The sequence below is a fragment of the Cucurbita maxima genome, unplaced genomic scaffold (assembly GCF_002738345.1).
Source record: "Cucurbita maxima cultivar Rimu unplaced genomic scaffold, Cmax_1.0 Cma_Scf00016, whole genome shotgun sequence".
NCBI classification, from domain to species: domain Eukaryota; kingdom Viridiplantae; phylum Streptophyta; class Magnoliopsida; order Cucurbitales; family Cucurbitaceae; genus Cucurbita; species Cucurbita maxima.
In genome coordinates this window covers 1,923,794-1,938,620 of record NW_019272032.1, presented here as the reverse complement: position 1 = coordinate 1,938,620, position 14,827 = coordinate 1,923,794, and the positions used below count along the sequence as shown (strand labels likewise).

Here is a 14,827-nt window from a genome sequence, read left to right as displayed (position 1 = left end):
TAATAAATTTTAAAATATTCAAATAGGTATTTAATTTTTTTTTATTTGTGTTACGGGTTGGACATAAAATTTAACTGAAAATTAAAAAAAATTATTAATTTAAATTCAGAATTTTCTTAAAAAAATGAAAAAGGTGGGAGGTGGTAGGAATTGACGTACGCGGTCCTATATAATCCCCAACACTCTCAGAATTATTGGCATTTCAAAATCCGCTTCCTCTTCCAGTACTTTTCTCTGTAATTCTTATTCTTCGTTCAAAGTTTCCATTTCAGTGTGTTCAATCGGACTCAGACGTAGAACACGCAAGCTTTATCCCTCCGTCTTCAACCGTCGGATTCTCGTCGTTTTCCTTTTCAAGGTCAGTACTCGACGTTACTGTTAACTTTCTGAAATTCATTTTTGGTTCTTGGAATGGATGTGCTCGGTCTGTATAGATTTTTGAATTTAAGTATCGAGGTTTTAGGAATCGCCGTTTTAATTTGAAATGAGATTGGGGATTCGCTGCCATCTTGATGGCTTAATAGGGGCGGCCGGATGCCGGCGGCGGCTAAAAGGAAAAATAGAGACAGAGAGAGATACAATGAGGCTGCTGTTTAGTTAGGCAGATCTAATCTATGGTCATACTGTAATGGACGTTGAATTCTATTGTATCAGGATCTCTTTTGCTTTTCGTTATCAATTGTTGCCATCTGTTATTTGAAGCCGGATAACTTGTTGCTATCTGTTCCATTTCTTTTAGTAGCTTGCTTTAGCCTATAGTCATTCCATCTGATACATTATCTTGTTCTTACAGGTTATTAAAGGATCTTATTATGCCATATGGGTATATCTAGTTCCTGTCCATTCGCAGAGTATATTGATTTGGGGAATAGTTTAGAATCCTTTTTGATAAAATCCGGTAGTTTTGGAGATGAAGGAAAAACTCTAATGCGGTCCATTAGTTTCACAAGCAGTGATTCAGAATCAAAAGTATTGAAATCTGTTGGTTCTGGGAATGTATCTTTGGAATCGTCGACCGAGACTTCGTTAGAAACTGGAAATGACATAGTTGGTGCATCGATCAGCCCGAAGAGTGAAGAGTTTGATAAACAATCTCTAAATTCGGATAATGATATGGGAAGATTCCAATTGTTACCAGTTTTGGATCCAAACAATCCCAAGCATGCTGCTGCTTTAAAATTGCAAAAAGTGTATAAAAGCTTCCGCACCAGAAGAAAGCTAGCAGATTGTGCAGTTCTTGTTGAACAAAGCTGGTACTTTTCTTCCCTTCCCTTCTATTTGTGTAGGTGATCTTTGTCTTATTTCATCATTGATTAAACTGTCAATATTTGTAGGTGGAAACTCTTGGACTTTGCTGAACTCAAGCGAAGTTCTATATCGTTCTTCGACATGGAAAAACGAGAGTCTGCTATCTCACGGTGGTCGAGAGCGCGAACTAGAGCAGCTAAGGTGAATTCAAAGAAATTCCTAAAAAGAAAAAACTTATGATCAATGTTTTACCATATATTTGTTTCAGAAATCTAACCTGGCTTTCGTCAATATAGGTTGGAAAAGGCTTATCCAAGAATGCTAAAGCTCGAAAACTTTCTTTGCAGCATTGGCTCGAGGCGGTAAGTAAACTTCCTTTAACCAAGAACTTCTAATACATTATCCTCGTTTTGTTCTGATGTAGTTCTTGATGTATATATATAGATTGATCCGCGACATCGCTACGGCCACAACTTACATTTTTATTACATGAAATGGCTTCATAGTCAGAGTAAGGAACCCTTCTTCTACTGGTAAGATTTCCTTCTTGCTACACGATATGTTTGCAAGCACCATTTTTAGACCATGGACTCGAATAAAATGTCCTGTTTCTGGATTCAGGTTGGATATAGGAGAAGGGAAGGAAGTAAATCTAGTGGAAAAATGCCCAAGATGGAAACTCCAGCAGCAGTGCATCAAGTATTTGGGTCCTGTAAGTAAATACTTCTTGATCCAATTGTTCTTCATTTCCTTATTCTTAGCATAGCACATTGAACTTATTTTGTTTCCTTTTATTTTAGATGGAAAGGCTTGCATATGAAGTAATTGTGGAAGATGGGAAACTTGTATACAAACAATCAGGGAAACTCGTCAACACAACTGAAGAAGCTAGAAATACAAAATGGATTTTTGTCCTAAGCACGTCGAAGATCATGTACGTTGGAAAGAAGAAGAAAGGTACATTCCAGCACTCGAGCTTCTTAGCTGGAGGAGCTACAACTGCTGCTGGGAGATTGGTTGTGGACAATGGTGTTCTAAAGGTACCAACTCCTACAACATGAAGTCCTGAATTTTTTTCCCCATTAAAAAGGATTCCGACATTAACGATTTATCGCTCTTCGTTGGCAGGCTGTTTGGCCTCACAGTGGACACTATCGACCCACGGAAGAAAACTTCAAGGAATTCAAGTCATTCCTTAGAGAGAACAATGTGGATCTTACTGACGTGAAGGTAAATATTGCCTGAAAATGTAGAAGCCGTTCATGTTTTCCACTTTGATATCCTTTTGTAAATAACGCCTGAAATCCATATTTTCTTCCATTCAGACGACTCCTGTTGATGAGAGGGATGATGGCTTTGAAAGCCAAGAGGGTATCCATCACGTTAGGAACCACTCATTCGAGGAGGATTTCATTATCAAGCTGAATGGCTTTGAAAGTGAAGAGAACCATACGGAAGAATCAACTGAAGGAAAAACTGATTCATTTGAGCAAAAACAGGCTTCCATGGAACTATCTGATTTAAAGCGTCATAACATTGGCAAAAAATTGACCAATCTTGAGATACCAAACAGGGATGAAGTGATTGCGATGTTTGAGAGAGAACAACAAGATGTGGGAAGCAGTGGTAATAATGGTTTGCTATTGGAATCCCCTGTTGAAGATAGTTCATTATCGCCAAATCCGAACGTCTCTGAAGATCAAGAGAATACTAAAGCGAAGATCGTTCACGAAGAGTCAGTCGTTAGAAGGTTAAATTCACATAAAGAAGTCAAATCATATCAACTAGGGAAGCAGTTATCTTGCAGATGGACAACAGGAGCAGGTCCTCGCATAGGCTGCGTGCGAGACTATCCGTCAGAGCTTCAGCTACGAGCACTCGAGCAAGTGAGCTTATCACCGAGAAGCGCAGCACATTCTTTGCATCGCTGCTATCCTTACATCGCCGGTGAGCTGTTATCTGGCCAACTTCCCGGGCCAGCCACCATATAACAGCAAACATAAGAAGATGACTGTCCATTCCTAGACATGATCCTCTTGCATTTTTTTATCAGAGGAACATCAATGAATGGAGCAGATAGCAAACCAGAATGGCTTATAGATTCCTTATATGTTCATTCTTTTGTACATACGCAAAAAGATAATGTAGGAATTGTTTGTGCTTTAGATTTTTTCCTACTAACCCATATATTCTTTTTTGTGTAACAAAGGGAAACTCCACAATTTTTCCTATCCCATTTCTTGTCATTATGAATACAAGCAGAAGTTCTAGAGTCTCATGAGTTTATGGCTTCGGGTTTGCTACTCTTAACTCTTTTTGTCCTCAACAGCCTGACGGTGAACCCCACTTGAATAGAGACTTGAATAGACTTGAACAGATATGAATCATTGAATGTGCAACCAGTTTGCGCTTGCTCGTATGAGCTGTCTAATAATTTGTTGGCGCAACTACAAAATTATTGTATGGCCTTACAACAAATAACCCATTTAATGACAGTAATCTCTTGATAATGTAGTCTTCCAGATGAGATGAAAATTGTCTCCATTTAGTGGTTCCCGCACCACCACAATAGCATGGCATCAAAAATTCACTCCGGTTGCCATCTACGACGTATGTCAAGGCTAACCCGATTGAGTATTGGCCGTGTAGTTGTTTACTGCAATGTATTTCTAAATCCTGCTTGGTAAAGACCTCAGTTGTTCTAACGTTATAAACACCGGCGAGGTTGGCTGGTGAGCTGCCGATCACCTTTCCTCCTCTCTCTCCTTCGCATTTATTCAAACACCTAATGTGCGTCGTTGTTGCGTTGATGTATGTGATTGAACATTGTCGTGTCGAGAAAGCCAAAGGACGTGTGAGCCATGCGGCTTAAAGTCGGGACTTACCTCATCCACCAAAGGTATTTTAGACCAATAAGTTGATCAGGCCACACGCTTTTATTTGAAGATTTTGAGCTTCCAATTTCACCATTTATAGCTTATTCAACATTGCATGTGATATTCGAACCATGAACTAAAACCACGTCCGAATAAAATTCTAAATTTTAAAGATAAAATAAAATAATTAAAAAAAAAACTTTGAAAATTTTGAAAGTTATTACCTATATAAAAAATGTTAAGCCCCGTAAAAATAGTTCTCAAACTATTAAATTAACCCCTAACTCTTGACTAAGTAAGTTATGTTCATGTAGGCAAAAACTATTACTTTGTATTGAATTCCTATAGAAAATATCAAAGGTAAAGCTAAGATATTACGATTATGTTCAATAGTCATCATTATCAATTGAATTTTGATGAAGCTAAGATATTACTACGACGATGAACATAACAAATTTATCTCTTTTAAAAAATAAAATAAAAGGATGATAACAAATTTTAGTTTCAAAATATATCGAACCATAGATTCATGGTGATTAATTGGGCTTCTTTGATTTGTGGATTACATAAAAGTCCCCATTTAGATACGAAAATAAATATTAAAAGCATCAAAGTATTATAATTGTAATAATATCTTCAAAATTTGATACATAATTTATAAATATAAAATTGATTATAAATTTGGAATTGTAATTAGTCTCTATAGCTTTATTAAATGACTTAAAAATTGAGTTTAATTTTTTTCCGAATTAAATTAATAACTTTAAATGTAAAAATATATATATTTTTGGAAGGGTGGAGGTTGAAAATGGGCCGAAGAGTCCAATAGGCCCAAAACGGACGTGTGGGGAGGTTTCTGGTCGGGCGACAATGCCCCTTGGGAGGAAGTGAGAGGAGCGAAATTCCAAAAATGCCCATTTACATAATGAGGAAGTAGACATTCCTCGTTTAGCACTTCGCACTCATTTTTGGTTTTCCATTTCTCCACCCCAACTCTCTCTTCCAAGGCTGCAGAGACCATGACTGTGATGACTCCGGCTCCCGTCGATGTAAACTTTCTATCTTCAAACCTCTCTTCCATTATTCTCTCCTCCTCTATTCATCGTTTTTCTCTGTAATTCAGATGTATTCAACCTTAGTTTCATGCGAGTTCAGTCAATCTCTTGTTTTCTTCTTCTTCTTCTTCGTCTGTTCTAAATTCAAGTATTATCTTAATTTAATTCTCAACGAGTTTCCAGCTATTCATCAGTTATACAATCTTCTTGCTCCGTAATCTAGGGCTTTCCGTTCAATTTCTGCCTTTCCTTCCACTCCGGCGATATATTTTTTTTTTTTTCTTTTTGTTATTGTCGTTGCCGACTGGCGCCTCTGGATTTTACACACATATCTGAACTAATCAAGATTTGCTTTGGTGGATCCGATTTCTGTCTTTAATTTCTGCTTCATCTTTTTTTTTCATTTGCAGCAGCAAGAGGACGAGGAGATGCTTGTGCCGCACTCGGATTTGGCTGAGAATGATCACCAACCTATGGAAGGTTTACTTTTGTCCCATTTGATCTGTGAAATTATCTCCCCTAGCTTATCGAATATGTTTTTCTTGTCTCTTGATCTAGTTGAATTCTTTCGGTGTCTGAGATTATTTCCTGGCTGTACGGTTTACTCAAAGAATCTGGAAATTTTTACCACCAGTTTCCAATTTGGCTACCGTCGAGCTTTTTTTGTTCTTTATTCCTCGCCAGGATATCTTCTTGCTGTTTTTTCCCTCTTTCCCTAAGAGTTACTACAATTTTTTCAATAGTTGAATCGATGGTAGACAAAGGTATGCATTGGCATACCAACTGCTACTTTTGGGAATTTAGTTGTTCTGAAAAATTAATTTGCTGTTTCTTTATCGGAGTTACATTGGAGGTGATTGTGCGGATTTTTTTTTTTTTTTTTTTTTTTTTTTTTTTTAAATTAGTTCGGAAAGTGCGTTTGTTGTCTCAGATTCTTTTAACGAAATTTTAAAGAAGTTTTCCCTCTTTTTTGTTCCTTCTCTCCCCACAAACTGTTAGTTGTTCCCCAATCCGAAACTGGAAGCACAGTAGAGAATCAGCCTGTCGAGGATCCCCCATCATCAAGATTTACATGGAGAATTGACAACTTTACACGGCTCAACATAAAGAAGCTATATTCTGAAATCTTTATTGTTGGTGGATATAAATGGTAATTTTTTCTTATACTAGTCTGATACTTCAACATACATATTTATGTTGTTATTATTTTACACCCAAGTAATTTGAACCTCTTTCGTCTAGGCGTGTACTTATTTTCCCAAAAGGAAACAATGTGGATCATTTGTCCATGTATTTGGATGTTGCTGATTCTGCAAGTTTGCCATATGGGTGGAGCAGATATGCTCAATTCAGTCTGGGCGTCATCAATCAAATCCACAATAAATATTCAGTGAGAAAAGGTTCGTTCTTAGTACTTTATTATTTTGGAATAATTTATTGGCAATCTTATAGATTTATGCACTATGATTATGTTGATCTTCGTTATACTCTGGGAAATTTGGATGTATTTTCTGAAATGTGCAACCAAGGATTTGTATACATTTCATGTCATGTTTGTGATGAAAAATATAAAACATATACACAGCTCTTTTTGTTGTCAAGAACTTGAGTTTCTTTTATTACTATTATTATTTTTGTTTTTCCCTCTTCTGTTTGATCACCCTATGATGGTCAAGGTCTTTGTTTTCTTTTATACTACTACTAATCCTGTGAGAAATCGATGACACTATTCTACTGAATCATTGCAGATACACAGCATCAGTTCAATGCAAGGGAAAGTGATTGGGGCTTCACGTCATTTATGCCCCTTAGTGAACTGTATGACCCTACCAGAGGATATCTTGTTAATGATACCCTAATAGTTGAAGCTGAGGTCCTTGTTCGAAGAGTGGTCGATTATTGGACATATGATTCAAAGAAAGAAACAGGTTTTGTTGGTCTTAAAAATCAGGGAGCAACATGTTACATGAACTCACTTCTTCAAACTCTTTATCACATTCCATATTTCCGGAAGGTGAGTGATTATGCCGTTTCCTTTGTGGTCTTACGTCAATTTCCAGATATAGAATGAAATCAATCAATTTGAGTAACTATTTTGACCATGCACCATGCTTTTGCTAATGAAGTTGATGTACCATCCAAGTTTTATCTTCTCCTTTTCTCCTTTTATAAAAAAAAAAAAAAAAAAAAAAAGAAAAAGAAAAAGAAAAAGAAATTGATCTACCATCTGTGTTCTGCCTTCCCTCACGGGGCATACACACTCTAGTTTAACATCCAAAATAAGTCTGTCTGTTTGATTATTATTTCAGGCTGTGTACCATATGCCTACTACAGAAAATGATATGCCATCTGCAAGCATCCCTTTAGCTCTGCAGAGCTTATTTTATAAGCTCCAATATAGTGACAGCAGCGTAGCAACAAAAGAACTTACTAAATCTTTTGGATGGGACACATATGATTCTTTTATGCAGCATGATGTCCAGGAACTGAACAGGGTTCTATCTGAAAAACTTGAAGATAAAATGAAGGTAAATAATATGATCATACTTCTCTCCACATTTTTGTAGGATGTGTCGGATGGTTAATTATATGACCTTTACAAATTTTCCTTATAGAAAAGAAAATTTTACTTGCCTTGAGGAAATATATATGATTAAAAGATGTTAAAGCGATTCATAAAAGCACCAATACTTTATCCATGTATACAGGGAACTGTTGTGGAGGGAACCATACAGAAATTGTTTGAAGGACATCATATGAATTACATTGAATGCATAAATGTGGACTATAAGTCAACGAGAAAGGAGTCGTTTTATGGTAATTACTTTTTTGGTTATTAATCAATATGATCATGCACGGATTCATTTCTTATTGGCTGAACAGTGCCCTTCATAATGTTTTAATGTCAGATCTTCAGCTTGATGTCAAGGGCTGTCGTGATGTGTATGCTTCTTTTGACAAGTATGTTGAAGTAGAACGTCTTGAGGGTGATAACAAGTATCATGCCGAACATTATGGGTTGCAGGTTGGTTGTAAAATTTTAGTATGGGGCATGAAAAATCTTTATTTGTCCACAGTTCAATTAACTCATTTTAGCTTGATTACAAATTCGTCGACATCACTTTTGTTAGTTATCAAGTAGTGTTAGTGACCATGTTTCCAGAAGTTGAATGGAACTTTTTATTAGACCTTTGTGGTTTTTATTTCCATATTCTATGTAATGTTTTATGCCATCCTTAATTTACCCAGTTTTGGTATTTTGTCTTGGGTTGTCATATTGAAAATTTCTAGGATATCTTGACCTTGATTTGGATATGAATGAGAAATAAGTGGTGTACGTGTGTGGCCTCCCTGTAGTCGTTAGGCTTTGATATTTGCTCTGGGAAGCATGTTCAGCTCCAAAAGCCTCATAGGATAGCACAATGCTGATTGTATATTGAGCATGCATAAGTAATTTAGGTGTGTAGCCCTTGCTAAGGGTCAGACTTATAAGTTTGCTCTCAGAAAGTATTTTCAGCTTCAAAGGTTTACCGGAATGATGCTAATTTTGAAATTGAGTATGGGAACCACGATGGATGTGGGAACAGAAAACATAGTAGTCATATTACAATATATTTAATAGACTGTAATGAATCCTCTATTTAACATAATAATCATGTTACATTTTAGACCTTGAGGCATTAAAATAAAACTGTTAAATTTTAGGGCAAAACTAGGAGTAGAATTTAGAGACCAAAACTATATTTTAAGCTTTTATTTAAGCTACATACACGTGCACGGTTGTTTTCCTTTCTTTTCCCCTTATTTTACTGTAAGCTACATTTCATCCCTGCTAAATTTAAGGTTTCAAATGTAGTTACATTCATGACATTTCATCCTTACCTTCATTAATTGGCATAAATATTGCAATCTACAGGGGATATTTTCACTTTTTTTTTTGAAAGATAAGAAACTTTAGATAAGGATAAGGATATTCAAGGGAAGGATAAGCATCCCAACTGGCGTGAATAACTAAGGGACAATTGCAAAAGTAGGGATAAAGGGAAGGATAAAAAACCCTCATAGCTAACTGAAGAGCTAACTAATAAGCACTTCCATTGGTATAAATAATTGGTATAAATAACAAAGGAAGGGCGATTATAGAAATGGTTACAATGTGAGCAACAAAGAAAGCCCAAAGCTTTTGCAGAAATCTAGATATGTATTTTTCCTTGAAATAGTTTTTTTTGGAAAAGTCTTAGTTCTTTGAAACCATAGTTTATTTGAGAATATCTTTTCTTGAGTTGATCTGGAAAATATTTCCTCTTTTGTTGAAAGTATAGCCATACCACACATAATTTATCCTAGAATTTCTTTTACGGTTCCCATGGAATCCATGGTAAACCAATAATTTGTAGCATCGGGGCACCTCTGTTAAGAAGCGGAGTGCAATCTAAAGAACAAACAAATATTATCACATCTGCAGAGATTGCACCTCTTTTAGTGAAAACTGGTTTTTCTTCAACCGTGGCTTCCAAATAAGAATTAACATAGAAAACTCTGTATCAAGATTATGCTACAAAACTTCGTTAGTAAGTAGGAGTTTTTAAAAAATGAAAGCCAACTTGACCATCTGAACAAGTCCGGAGAAGGAGCCAACTTGAGCATAACTCAGTTGGGAAAAGATATATGTCCTTGACCAAGTGGTTAGTGATTCAAACTTTCCCACATCCCACATGTCATTGAACTCTCAAAAAAGAATTCTTGATTATGCTAAATGATGCTATTTGGATTTCCCCCTATAGATTCCCCGATAAGGTCGTGGACAGAGATCCACGTACTTAACATCATATAAGTGACAATTCTTTTAGAAGTGGGTGGGAAATTATGAGATGTAATTTTTGGAAATATAGATAACTGCGTGATTTTAGTTGTACCTCTCTCTCTCTCTTGTTTTTGTTATTTGTTTTTATAATTATTTTTTTCGAGCGCGTGTTAAACTTAAAATCTTGTTGTGGAAGTCTTTGGTAGAATGTGAGTTTTGAAGAGAGAAGTAGAAAAATATTAGTATCTTTTCAACTTAGTCATAGTGATAGTGCTTCCTTCAGTTGCTTTCCGTGATTTCAGATTCTCATCCTATACAAAATTCTTACTATTGTTTCATTTACTGAAGTTCCCCCTCCCAATGTGAACTTACCTATACAGGATGCTAAGAAGGGTGTATTGTTCATTGACTTCCCTCCTGTTCTTCAACTTCAGTTGAAGCGATTTGAGTATGACTTCATGAGAGACACCATGGTAAAGGTAAGTGGCAGATGTAGTTAGCTTACCATCATTATTTTAATGGTTCTTCCTGTGGACTAAAAATTGTAAATATTCGAGTTGTTTTGCCATTATTAGATCTAAGTATAAGATATTTGGCCTTTGTTTTTTTCCTTTATTATTGATAAAAACCTATGATACTTCTAGACTCCTGTTCTTGTTGCTGACTATGGTATAAGCAACACTATTTGCTTTAACTTGAAAATTAGGTTAGTGTTTATATTTCCTTCTTTATGGCAACCAATTAGATTCTTTTATTGTGTCTAATTCTGTAGATCAACGATCGATATGAATTCCCTCTTCAACTGGACCTTGATCGAGAAAATGGGAAGTATTTATCACCTGAAGCTGATAGAACCGTTCGGAATCTTTACACACTCCATAGGTATAATGGATGTTTGACCATTAGCTCATATGGAGTCACTGACTATGATATCTGTGGGACTGTCCTACCAACAGATATGATATTGTCTTTCTTATTAAATTTGATTACAATTTTTTTAAAGTCCTCTTGGTTCTTACTCTTTTGTTTTTCTTTTTTGTTTCAAATAATAAGGTAAAGAATTAGTTGTTTCAACTTTCAACTTAATTGCTGGAAATTATTTTCTACTTTACGCACACACATTTTTCAAAAAAAATTCCTGGTTGGTTCTACAGTCTTCTCCGAAGGAAGTTCCTTTGAGGGAGTGTTAACATCTGGCCATCCTTCTCCCTTTTTCTAGTTGTTTTATTCCTTGAGTTGGAAAGCTTATGTCCCTGATGAAAAGACGTGTTTATGTGCATTGAAAGTGATGGATGGTGTTACATAAGTGAATAAAAATAGTAGATTTCTTCATGGTAGAAGATGCTATGTAAGTGAACGTGGAAGATGAGATGCATGGTGATCGAAAAAGAAATCACTTTGTTTTGTTGTTTATATTTCAATTGGTCAAACACAAATCAAATGTTTTATTCTATAACTATGTATTTGCTGTTTGAATTTGTGGATGGTAATTGCATGCTTTTCATTATTATATCGTAGGTCACCACCTTGTACTTGGAGATCTCTTTGTAACTTTTGAAAAGTCTTTGTTCAATCCATTCTTTAAGTATGTTGTGTAGTTAAATATTTTCTCTTTTTTGGGGGGTTCAGTGTCTTGGTTCACAGCGGTGGGGTGCATGGTGGACATTATTATGCCTTCATCAGGCCCACCCTTTCGGAGCAATGGTATGTTATGAATTTTATATTTCCAATAATTCAGTCTATTCTCGATTTGCATTTGACACTTGTCCATTTTGATATCTACATTATTGTTCTTTGCTGGACAGACAAAACTATGTGAAATTTTTACAGTGTAAATCAAAACCAGAACGATGAAAACTTACAATGGTTTTTAGATTTTGTGGCAAACTGTATCTGGTCACCTTTTGCTATTTCTCTCTCTTCAAGATCTTATACTTACCCACAGCCTTAAGGGACTGCTCAATTGGTTGAGGGCATGATTACACTTATACAAAATGTCAAAATCTCAGGTTCAACCCTTTTAATAATCTTAAAACTAAGAAGGCTTACAGGAACCTTGTGTTGGAAGTGTGCATGGTATCCATGAGAATAGTTGGGGTAGCTTCCTATTAAATTATCCATGATTACAATTTTTTTTATAAAAAAAAAACCTGAAAAGAAGAACTTATGCTTATCACCAGTGAGGGAAGACGGAGAATTTGTGCATCTTTAAATAAATTCATAGATTTCATCCTGTATTTTCTATCCTTGCCCTTTAAATTTTGTATAATTACGTAAGAATTAAATTCCACTAAGTTAAATTGTGTTGCTCTCTCGTGGTATGAACTTTTGGGCCTGCAGGTACAAATTTGATGATGAGCGGGTTACAAAAGAAGATTTAAAAAGGGCATTAGAGGAGCAATATGGTGGTGAGGAAGAGGTACAATTTCCACGTAAATATTTTCAGTAAACTTTAATCTGATATAGATATATTTCTGCTTGTGATATTCTATCTGTTGGTTAACAGTTACCTCAGACAAATCCTGGATTCAACAACACTCCTTTTAAGTTCACCAAGTACTCAAATGCATATATGCTCGTGTATATACGTGAAAGTGACAAAGACAAAGTAATTTGCAATGTGGATGAGAAGGACATTGCTGAACATCTCAGGGTATGCTGTTGTTGCATGCTTCTTAGGCATGATATTGAGCTTCACTTCTTTATCTCGTAATTTGCAATGTGCTGTTGTTCTTTCTTAAAATGCTAGCCAAGTAGTAGAATACTTGGTTGGAAACTAATTAAAGGATTTTGAACTTCACTTCTTTATCTCGCAATGATCTGATGCATAACAGATCTACTTGGTTATGTTATCTTGTAAGGCTCTGAAGTACACCAGATCAAATCTTACGTATTTTAGATCACCTAAACCCAAGAGCTTGTTGATAGATCAAAATATTGGGAGAAAAATATGGGTTGAAAATAATTGGCATCCAAAGCTTGTAACCTAAACCTTTTCCTGATTGTGTTTGTGTTACTGACCCAACTACGGTTGCTTGAACAACCTCAGGAAAGGTTGAAGAAAGAACAAGAAGAAAAGGAACACAAGAAGAAAGAAAAGGCGGAGGCACACCTTTATACTATCATAAAGGTTTAAAGTTGATCATCCTACCATTAGCTTGCAAGTGGTTTTCAATGTTAAGTTATTGAAAAAAGCTGAGCGTTTGTTTGATCAATCTCATGATTGTTAGGTTGCTAGAGATGAAGATCTAGTTGAACAAATTGGCAAAGATATATTTTTTGATCTTGTTGATCATGACAAAGTAAGGAGCTTCCGTATCCAAAAGCAAACGCCATTTAACCTTTTCAAGGTAATTCCTTTTTTACCCCCCTTTTTGGCTAGTGCTGTTGTCGTCAGCAATTTCTGGGTATCAATTATATATTTTGCCAACTGAAATATTGTTATATGGTATGTGCAGGAGGAGGTCGCAAAAGAATTTGGTATACCCATCCAGTTTCAGCGATATTGGTTGTGGGCAAAGCGTCAAAACCATACTTATCGACCCAACCGACCATTGACACCTATGGAGGAAGCACAATCCGTAAGTATCTCTTTATCTTTTATATGCGGAAATAGATTTGTTCCAAACGCAGGAACAGAGATAGAACTTTTATTGGAAGGGGCAAATTAAGGAAAAGACTTCAANGGGGGGGGGGGGGGGGGGGGGGGGGGGGGGGGGGGGGGGGGGGGGGGGGGGGGGGGGGGCGCAGTTCCCCCCAGTTTGGTAAATATTACCGTTCACTTTATTGAATGCTTGAAAATAGCATGGCCTTTGATGTTAGGTGCATTTATTTTGTGCTATCACTAAAAGAAATGAAAGAAATACAAGAAGAGGTCACAGCACAGTTTCAGAGAGGGAAGGAAAAGAGGTGAAAAATTAGATAAAAAGTTCATTGGTCTCTTAACAAGAAGGAAAAAAAAAAAAAAAAAGAAAAGAAAAAGGAAAAATGTCAATAACATTAAGACCAGCAACTTGAAGGGAAGCAGTGAGTGAGCATCATAATCAAAACATCTTCCCTTGTGTTCTCCATTCTCCGGTGCATTACAGTTTCAGGTTCCATATGAATTTCTGAAATTACGCTTGTTTTCATGGATATCCAAGAACATACTATTCATTTTAAATCTGCAATTTCTGATTGGGTTGAAACTATGAATCTACTTCTCCAGATGTTTTTCCCTTGTTAAGGGAAGTTGCTAATTTTCTGAAGATGCTCATTCCTAATCTATGGTACATATAGGTCGGACAATTAAGAGAGGTGTCAAATAAGGTTCACAATGCCGAGTTGAAGTTGTTACTGGAGGTGGAATATGGACTGGTAACTTTCTTTTTACATGCAGACTTCTTATTTTTGTGATCACTTTCTTATTCCTCTTGCATATATGATTTTCTATAATCTCGTTCAGGATTCACGGCCTATTGCTCCACCAGAGAAGACAAAGGATGATATCTTATTGTTTTTTAAGCTCTATGAGCCTGAGAAAGAAGAGCTGAGGTATTTGATACTTTGAACCCCACCACCAAAAAAAAAAAAAAAAAAAAGAAAGAATAATAATAAAAATATTGTTGACATGGATTGGTGATAAGTTGACAAGATGTTTCACTTTTTTAATCTTTCTACAATTTTAGATACGTGGGAAGACTTTTTGTGAAGGGTAATGGGAAGCCTTTTGAAATATTGAAGAAATTGAATGACATGGCTGGTTATGCTCCAGAAGAAGAAATCGAACTTTATGAGGTTTGGGCTTCACCCTTTCAATTTTCTGCCTATTCAAGTTACTTCACTTATGCTCCCCCCAACCCCCC

At 36.0% G+C, this 14,827-nt stretch overlaps 2 protein-coding genes across 4 annotated transcripts in view; both read left to right on the top strand.

Annotated features, from left to right (window-relative positions):
- Positions 1 to 220: 220 nt before the first annotated feature.
- LOC111490876 (IQ domain-containing protein IQM2-like) lies at positions 221 to 3,529 on the top strand. Its single transcript, XM_023139513.1, has 9 exons — positions 221 to 358; positions 794 to 1,253; positions 1,335 to 1,449; positions 1,545 to 1,610; positions 1,693 to 1,781; positions 1,870 to 1,960; positions 2,049 to 2,288; positions 2,377 to 2,478; positions 2,574 to 3,529. Exons 2-9 carry the CDS (start codon positions 820 to 822, stop codon positions 3,237 to 3,239), a joined length of 1,803 nt encoding a protein of 600 aa, XP_022995281.1. The 5' UTR covers positions 221 to 358; positions 794 to 819; the 3' UTR covers positions 3,240 to 3,529.
- Positions 3,530 to 5,067: 1,538 nt separating this feature from the next.
- The window catches only part of LOC111490874 (ubiquitin carboxyl-terminal hydrolase 12-like), a 16,208-nt gene continuing 6,448 nt past the window's right edge, over positions 5,068 to 14,827 (top strand). For 2 of the 3 annotated variants that reach the window (XR_002719634.1, XM_023139511.1), the window contains exons 1-19: positions 5,068 to 5,173; positions 5,590 to 5,659; positions 6,179 to 6,329; positions 6,422 to 6,579; positions 6,928 to 7,193; positions 7,489 to 7,707; positions 7,888 to 7,996; positions 8,089 to 8,204; positions 10,364 to 10,462; positions 10,756 to 10,865; positions 11,613 to 11,687; positions 12,324 to 12,402; positions 12,490 to 12,636; positions 13,033 to 13,113; positions 13,214 to 13,333; positions 13,442 to 13,564; positions 14,262 to 14,339; positions 14,428 to 14,516; positions 14,651 to 14,759. Coding sequence is in view for 2 of the 3 variants with exons in the window: in XM_023139511.1 (XP_022995279.1) it covers positions 5,144 to 5,173; positions 5,590 to 5,659; positions 6,179 to 6,329; positions 6,422 to 6,579; positions 6,928 to 7,193; positions 7,489 to 7,707; positions 7,888 to 7,996; positions 8,089 to 8,204; positions 10,364 to 10,462; positions 10,756 to 10,865; positions 11,613 to 11,687; positions 12,324 to 12,402; positions 12,490 to 12,636; positions 13,033 to 13,113; positions 13,214 to 13,333; positions 13,442 to 13,564; positions 14,262 to 14,339; positions 14,428 to 14,516; positions 14,651 to 14,759 (2,229 nt within the window). In the remaining variant the exon portion in view is untranslated. The remainder of the gene's footprint in view (positions 5,174 to 5,589; positions 5,660 to 6,178; positions 6,330 to 6,421; positions 6,580 to 6,927; positions 7,194 to 7,488; positions 7,708 to 7,887; positions 7,997 to 8,088; positions 8,205 to 10,363; positions 10,463 to 10,755; positions 10,866 to 11,612; positions 11,688 to 12,323; positions 12,403 to 12,489; positions 12,637 to 13,032; positions 13,114 to 13,213; positions 13,334 to 13,441; positions 13,565 to 14,261; positions 14,340 to 14,427; positions 14,517 to 14,650; positions 14,760 to 14,827) is intronic. The other variant, XM_023139512.1, reaches the window with a different exon arrangement.